At 41.4% G+C, this 8,234-nt stretch overlaps 1 protein-coding gene across 4 annotated transcripts in view; it reads left to right on the plus strand.

The window, feature by feature from the left end:
• Nucleotides 1-8,234, plus strand: part of PAPLN (papilin, proteoglycan like sulfated glycoprotein) — a 99,804-nt gene that overhangs the window by 68,550 nt on the left and 23,020 nt on the right. For all 4 annotated transcript variants that reach the window (XM_069092116.1, XM_069092114.1, XM_069092117.1 and 1 more), the window contains 3 exons: nucleotides 854-959; nucleotides 1,412-1,541; nucleotides 2,672-3,302. In XM_069092116.1, coding sequence (XP_068948217.1) covers nucleotides 854-959; nucleotides 1,412-1,541; nucleotides 2,672-3,302 — 867 coding nt within the window. The remainder of the gene's footprint in view (nucleotides 1-853; nucleotides 960-1,411; nucleotides 1,542-2,671; nucleotides 3,303-8,234) is intronic.

The raw sequence follows: 8,234 nt of genomic DNA on the forward strand, positions 1-8,234 counted from the left end.
TAAGAGAGCTTGGCTTCAAACCCCAATCCTTTGATGCCAAATCCACAGAACTCTATCTGCTGCACTTTCCAAGAGCCTAGCTGCTCACAAGTGCAACCCAATTCGTGATGGATTTTATACCATGCCCTGACCTGAAGCACTCTGAGTTTGAGGGTATTTAATAAGAGCTAGTAAATAATAGTAATAGCTCACATTCATACAGTACTTTTAGTTCTGCAAAGTGCTTTACAAATCTTATCTCATTTGATTCTCACAACAGTCCTGGGTGCTATTATTATTATTCCCATTTTACAGAGAGGGAAACTGAGGCAGGCAGCAGTGAAGTGACTTGTCCAGAGTCACATAGCTAGTAAATATCAGAGGTAAGATTTGAACTCAGGTCTTTCTCACCCCAAGTCTAGCGCTTTCTGCCCTGGGCCATCTAGGCCTGGTGAATGTTTGGCCCATGTTCACAAGGCTCACGTAAAATAAACAGTCTGAACAGTGTGATAAAAATGGAAAGAACATGACTACTTTTATTCTTTAAGAGGGATTCCCTAAAAGGGGTACTATATTAGCCTCTATTGTAAGAGGCCACAGTACAGTAAAGTGGATAGAGATGTTCAGGAAGCACCAGATTAAAATGACACTTCCAATACTTACTGTGTGACCCTGGGCAAGTCACTTATAAGATCTCTTGGCCCCTAGATCTCCTACCTTCCCCCACCCCCCCAGGACCTGAGCTCCTTGGTCCATCCTGAGTTACCTGGACCCACTAATTTAGTAGAAAGGAGGAAAGCAGAAGTGGGTGGGGGGGAAGCAGAGGGGAAGGTCTGGCAGGGAGAAGACAAGAATCAATGAGAACTCTCAACAGGTACGGATGCTGCCCTGATGGGGTCTCATCAGCACTGGGCCCGAACCTCGCAGGCTGCCCGCTGTCCTCTGGGAGCAGACATGGGCCCAGAGCAGCCTCCTCTACGGCAAGTGGCTTGATCCCTTGACCCAGGGGAGGGATCCACTGTTCATTTAGAATTGACTCAGATGCAGAATTCCCTTCCTGCATCTTCTCCTGCCTTCCTGAGCATTCTTTGGGACTCGCTATGTCCCTGCCTCTCCCTACCACTTATCCTGGCTACTAAGACTTGGGATGGATCTGGAGTTTAGATGTACCTGGGAATGGGGCATCAGGGGGGAGAGTCTCCTACTGCTGTTCTTGTGGTTATCCTGACCAGGGTGAGAATAGTATAAGGTGTGTAAGCTTGGGAATAGAGACATTAAAAGATGGCTTGAGAGACCCTTTCTTCCATTCTATCCTTTTCTCAAAAAGAGTTCTCAAAACTCTCTGGAACACTCCATGAAGCAGGACTTGGCAGCCTGGTGCGCACGTCCCTTTGCTCTGTCTTCTCTGAAATCACCCCTTCCCTCTATATAGTCTGCGCAAGCGGAGCCTCAGCCAAATCCATCCATGGAGTGCCGAGGATCCCAGTATGGCTGCTGCTATGACAATGTGGCTTCCAGCGCAGGCCCGCAGGGAGAAGGCTGCAGAGGCAGGCCCAACTACTGTAAGTGACTCTGTCCTCTAGGCATTATCACCCTCTTTAGGGTGGAAGGAAGGACAATAAGAACTTATATAGCACCTACTATGTGCCAAGCAACATACTAAGTGCTTTTTTTTTCTTTTCGAGGCAATGGGGTTAAGTGGCTTGCCCAGAGTCACACAGTTAGTAAGTGGAGGAGACTGCATTTGAACTCTGGTCCTCCAGACTCCAGGGCCACTAGTTTCCCCCAAGCGCTTTTTACAAATATCTCCTTTGATCCTTACAACAATCTCTGGAGGTAGATGCTATGACTGCCTCCATTATATAGTTGAGAAAAGTGAAGCAAACGGAAGTTAAGTGACTTTTCCAGAGTCACACAGCTAGCAAGTGGATGGATTTGAACTCGGGTCTTCTTCACTCCTGGTCCAGTGATCGTATCCACTGGGCCACCAGCTGCCTCATGAGCTTTAACCTTCCATTTTCCCTCATTTTTCATTTTTTTTTCAACCTTGCCAATCTAATTGGTGTGAGGAAGAGCTTCAGTTTTTAAAATGTGCATTTCTCCAATCATAAGTCCCTTAGAGCATTTTTTTTTCATATCTTTCAGTTCCTTTCCAATGTTACTATTATGTTAGCCTTTTTCTAATACCTTCTCCCCCTACCCCCAAATCCTTAAGGACATATCTTAGGCAAAAATAGCATGTCAGGAACCGGCACAGTTCCTTGCACACAATAAAAGATTGTTCATTTGGGTAAATCCTACTCCCTTTAAGGTGTTAATTGATATGAACTCAAATTCTTATCTTTGTGTTTATTTATGTGGGATTCTTGAAATCCTATTTCATTTAGGTCCCCTTGGCATTTTTTCCTGTCTGCAGAAATCTGGGCAGAGAGGTCTCCCTACTGCAGCACCATCATTGGCTCTTCACTACAGAGATCTGGGCCTTGGTTTCCCCCAATCTTCCCAGGCTTGCTCCTGCCCATGTCACTCCTTTTCTTGGCCCCTCAGTTTTCCTGAGCCTATCAACTGTTTTCCAGAACAGTTGATAGAAAAAGACAAGACAGGGGTAGTGCTCTCTTGGGTGAGGACGAAAATTGCTACAGGTGATGAATGACCATAAGGGCACAAATCTCTCACTGTTCTTCTTCCACAGCCTACCCAGTCAGGTGCTTGCTTCCCAGTGCCCATGGCTCCTGCAGGAACTGGACCCCTCGCTGGTACTTCATTCCCAATGTGGGCAAGTGCAACCGTTTCTGGTATGGTGGCTGCCACGGAAACAGGAACAACTTCCTCTCTGAGGAGGAGTGCATGAAAAGCTGCCAAGAGGGAGCTGAGGACAGTGCCCCAGGACCCCTGACTCATGGAACAGAGCAGGGATGGGCATCTCCCTCCCAGAGGGAGACTCACACAGCCTTGGGGCCTAGCCAGCCCAGGCAAGAGCCTTCTGGCTATAACCAAGGAGGAGGCCCTGGGGATCATCAGGAGGCCCCTTACCATGGTCAGTCATCCAGAAATGATGGCCAAAGTAGGACTAGGGTGAGTTGGGATCTGGACCACACAGAGACATCCCGGGGAAGACCTTCCCTTTCATCAGGCTCTTCAAGGCTAGAACAAGAGGGAGAGTATCCGAGGCCAGATGAGATTCAACTGCCCAGGACCTTTGAGAAAGAACCCACAAAGAATCAACATACAGGACACCAGGACTGGGAGGTCAGGCCAAGTGCATTTGTGCCAGGAGAGGACATTAGGCAACCAGCTCCACACTTACAAGTTCCTTCTCACAGGTAAAGCTGGACTACCAGGGAGGGGTGGCTAGGGGAAGGATCAGCACTAGAAAAATTTGTATTTGGGAAGTCTTGTCTCTGCCCATGTACATTCCCCCTCTATCCCCTTTTCTTTTTTTTAAATTAAATTAAAAGTATTTTTCCCAAAGATCTTTTTCTCCCTCCATCACCCTCCCTACTCCCATTGAGAAAGAAGAAAAAATATGTCTCTATGTCACTCTATGTCACAGACATAAATAGTTAAACAAAACAAATTTCCTGCATTGGCTATGTATGCCCCAAAATATGTCTATATCTGCACTCTAAAGTCCATCACCTTTCTATGAGAAAATGGGTAGCAGGTTTCATCCTAAGTCCTCCAGAATCATAGTCGGTGGTTGTGTTGATCAGTGTTCCTAAGTTTTTCAAAGCTGTTTGTCTTTACAATATTGTTGCCATCGTGTAAATTGTTCTCCTGGTTCTGTTCACCTCACTCTGCATTAGTTCATACAAATCTTCCCAAGTTTCTTTAAAACCATCCTCTTCATCACTTCTTGTAGCAAAATACTGTATTTCACCACAAAATCATTGCAGATTTTATGTCAATTTTTTTTTTGCAAAAAGTGGGGTGCAACCATTATGTGAAACTAAAAAAAAATGTGCTGGTATTACTTAAAAATAATTTATTACTAAACTGTATCACTGGCAGGTGAACGGTACAGTTAAGCACGGGAAGATGTAACTATTACCATATAAAGTATATAAACTCTTGGCAGTTTCGCCTGCCCGCCTACTCCCCTTGTGCCTACAGCACAACACATTGGGTTGAGTGACAATACCATCAGTACTGCAGCACTCTAAACAAACCACGCAAGTTGGCTTTTGGAAATGTGCTGACAATGCATGTGCACTGAGAATTGTAGGCTCGTGGCTCCCAATGCGCAAGAGATAAATGCGTATCCATATGCCATTGCTGCTCTGTTTACATTGGGGCATGATGAACAGAATTATACCAAGCAATGATTACACGATGAAAGGTTATAAAGCGAGGAGGCTAGGTGGCACAGTGAATAGAGTACCAGCCCTGGAGTCAGGAGGACCTGAGTTCAAATCCACCCTCAGACACTTAACACAAAAATTAGCTGTGTGACCTTGGGTAAGTCGCTTGACCCCAATTGCCTTCCAAGAAAGTAAAAAAAAAAATTTTTAAAACCAATTTTTGGACTAAAAAAAAAAAGGTGCGATGATTATGTGGTTATGACGATTACGCGATAAAATGTGGTGGTAGCATTCCATCACATTTAAATACCATTTCTTTTTCAGCTCTTCCCCAATTGATGGGAACTACCTTAACTTCCAATACTTTAATATATCAAAAGAACTTCTATAAATATTTTTGTATGTGTGGATCTTTTTCCTGTTTCTTTGATGTCTTTGGGGTATATACTTTTGTAGTGCTTATCACAGGATCACAGTTTAATAGCTTTTTGGGCATAGTCCCAAACTGCTTTCCAGAATAACTAGACCAATTCATAGCTCTGCCAAAAGTGCATTAATGTACCTGTTTTCCCATAGTCTCTGCAACATTTGTCATTTTTCTTTTTTGTCAACTTTTCCAATCTGATGGGTGTGAAGTGGGGCCTCAAAATTGTTTTATTTTGCATTTCTCTATTAATGATTTAGATAATTTTTTCATATCTTTAAGTCCTGTTTCAATGTAACTTTTGTTCTACTCCTTTTTCCAGTGCCTTCCTTCACCATCTCCCCTAAATCCTTGAGGACGTAGCTTATACAAAGGAAGGTCAGGGAACTTAGCAAAGTATTTTGCACAAAATGGACTTTATTATAAAGAATGCTTATTGAAATGGATAAATCCTACTCTCTTTAAGGTATGAACTTAAGTTCTCAGCAGAATTCAATAGGGAATTTTTGAAGATTTCCCCTCCTCTACTGTTCTTCCCAACCAGAACAAGCTGATATTCTTCTTGGCCTTCATCCCTCTAAGAGGATGCCAGGTTTGCCAGGGTCAAGCTTTTGAGTCAGACAGGAAGGCTGCCTTAAGGTGGGATCTGAGGGGATCAAAGAGGGCCTACCTGATCCCAAACATCTCAGCTACCTGTCATGGTGTCTGAAATTTTACCATTAAACCACTTAAAATCCTATAGATTAGAAAACAGAACCCAACAATTTGTTGTCTATGAGAAACACACCTAAAGCACAGTGAATCCAGATAGTTTCAAAATGAATCTTAACTCTAAAGTGAGTTAGGTTTAAAATCGAACAGATTTAGAATAAAACATGTTATGCTTCACCTAGTCCTAAAATGCAGAAATTACAAGCATAATTTTAGATGAGGCAGAAACAAACACAAATTCCACTGAGAGGCAAGCATAAAAAGTACAATATAATTAAAGGCATGATAGATAAAGGAACAATATTAAGGTAAAATAAAATGCAATGAATGGCATTGCAACCAAGTTTATAAGGGAGACTACTAAAAAACAAAAAAACCTAGACAGTAAGACATTAACTGTACATGAGTTTAATGTTGTTCTGTTGACAGATCTACCAGGAAGATAATGAAGTCTTTTTTTTTTTTAAGCAATTGGGGTTAAGTAACTTGCTCAAGGTTAAACGGCCAGTTATTTTGTGTGGGTGTCAAGTATCTGAGGCCGGAACTGATCCCAGGTCTCCTGACGCCGGAGCTGGTGCTCTTACTCACTGCGCCACCTGGCCGTCCCAAGATAATGAAGTCTTGAAAACAGTGTTGGAAAACAGGATTTAATGGGAACAATGAATGCAAATCTTAGGGACTATGTGCATTTCTCAGGTTCCCAAGTAACTTTTAAAAAACTATGTATGAGGGCATAAAAATCCTAATTTTTAGATGATATGCTAATTTGCTTAGAAAACTTTATAATAGAGAATCAACAAAATTACAGCAATAGCTTCAACAAAATAGCATGATAGAAAAGGAAACCACAAAATCTTCAGAATTTCTATCTGGACCACAAGAGGAGATTAAACAATAAGTACCACTTAAAATAACAATAAAATGTAGGTATATCAAAGAACAGTACAAAATAATTTTTACAGAAACAAGACCTCCATAATTGGAGAAATATTTATTATTCAAGATTGCTTTCTGTATGCCAATAATGTAAAAATTATGCTGTTGTGCAGATAGCCCATATACTTAAAGCTATGCCAATCAAAATATTAACAGAATACTTTATAGAATTAGGAAAGATAATGACAGAATTCATATGGATGAACAAATGGTCAGGATATCAAAGGAGATAATTAAAAATACTAGGAAAGATGAGAGTTGGGAAATAACAGATCTGAAATTATATGACAAATCAGTAATTATGAAAAATTTTGATTTTGGTTAAAAATTTTTTTTCAAATGCTTTATTAACTTCTGATTTACATCATTAATTTCCACCAGATTTTGAGTTACAAATTTTCTCCCCGTTTTTCCCCTACCCACCGCCCCAAAATAGCAGCCCCACAGGATATCCCCTCCTCCAATCTGCACTCTCCCCTATCTTCTCCCATACCCCCTTCGACTTTTCCAGTAGGGCATGGTGGATCTCTATGCCCCGGTGTCTGTATATCTTCTTTCCCAATTACATGTAAGATAGTATTAATAATAGTATACATAATTTTAAACATTTGATTTTAAAACTTTGAATTCCAGATTCATTCCCTTCCCCCCTTGTCACCCACCCTTACTGGGAAGATAAGCAGTTCAGTATAGATTGTACATGTGTAGCTAATGCAAAACATTAACATAGTAGATATATTATAAAAGACTGACTATATTTCCCTCCCTCTTATCCCACCTCCCACTTGTTCTATTCTCTACTTTGATCCTGTCCCTTTTCAAAAGTGAGTCCTTCCAAATTCCCTCCCCCCCTAGTCTGCCCTCCCTTCCATCACCCCCCCCTTCCCATCCCTTTCCCCCTACTCTCCTGTAGGGTGAGATACCCTATTTAGTGTGTATTTCATTCCCTCCCCGAGCCAAATTCAATGAGAATAAGGTTGACCCATTCCCTTTTGCCTACCTATTCTTCCCCTCCATTGTAACCCTTTTCCTTTGCCTCTTCTTTATGAGATAGTTTATCCCATTCTGTCTCTCTCCATCTCCTCTCATTATATTCCTCTCTCACCTCTTAATTTCACCTTTTAAGTATCATCCCTTCCTGTTAAATTGGTCCTGTGCCCTCTATCTATGTATACCTGTAAATATATATACACATATTCAAATATGTATTCATATGCCCATATACCCTCATATATAGACAAATATATATATTTCTAATCCCTTCAACTACTGAGAAAAGCTTCCTAAGTTACAATTGTTCTTTTTCCATGTAGGAATGTTAATAGTTCAACTTTGATAAGTTCCTTATGATTCCTTTTCCCTGTTTACCTTCTCATGCTTCTCTTGCTTCTTGTATCTGAATGTCAAATTTTCTATTCAACTCTGGTTTTTTCAGCAAGAATACTTGAAAGTCCTCTATTCCACTGAATGACCATATTTTCCCCTGAAACATGATACTCAGTTTTGCTGGGTAGGTGACTCTTGGTTTTAATCCCAGCTCCTTTGCCCTCTGGAATATCATATTCCAAGGCCTTTGATCCCTCAGTGTAGAAGCTGCCAGTTCCTGTGTTATCCTGATTGTGTTTCCACAATATTCAAATTGTTTCTTCCAGGCTGCTTGTAATATTCTCTCTTTAATCTGGGAATTCCGGAACCTGGCTATAATATTCCTAGGAGTTTTCTTTTTGGGATCTTTTTCAGGAGGTGATCACTGGATTCTTTCAACTTCTATTTTGCCCTCTGGTACTAAAACATCAGGGCAGTTTTCTTTGAGAACTTCCTGGAGGATGATTTCTAGGTTCTTACTTTGGTCATGGCTTTCAGGCAGTCCAATAATTTTTAAA

Source organism: Petaurus breviceps, unplaced genomic scaffold (genome assembly GCF_028583685.1).
Source record: "Petaurus breviceps papuanus isolate PSGF00001 unplaced genomic scaffold, PetGlider_PUasm1.0 189, whole genome shotgun sequence".
NCBI lineage: Eukaryota > Metazoa > Chordata > Mammalia > Diprotodontia > Petauridae > Petaurus > Petaurus breviceps.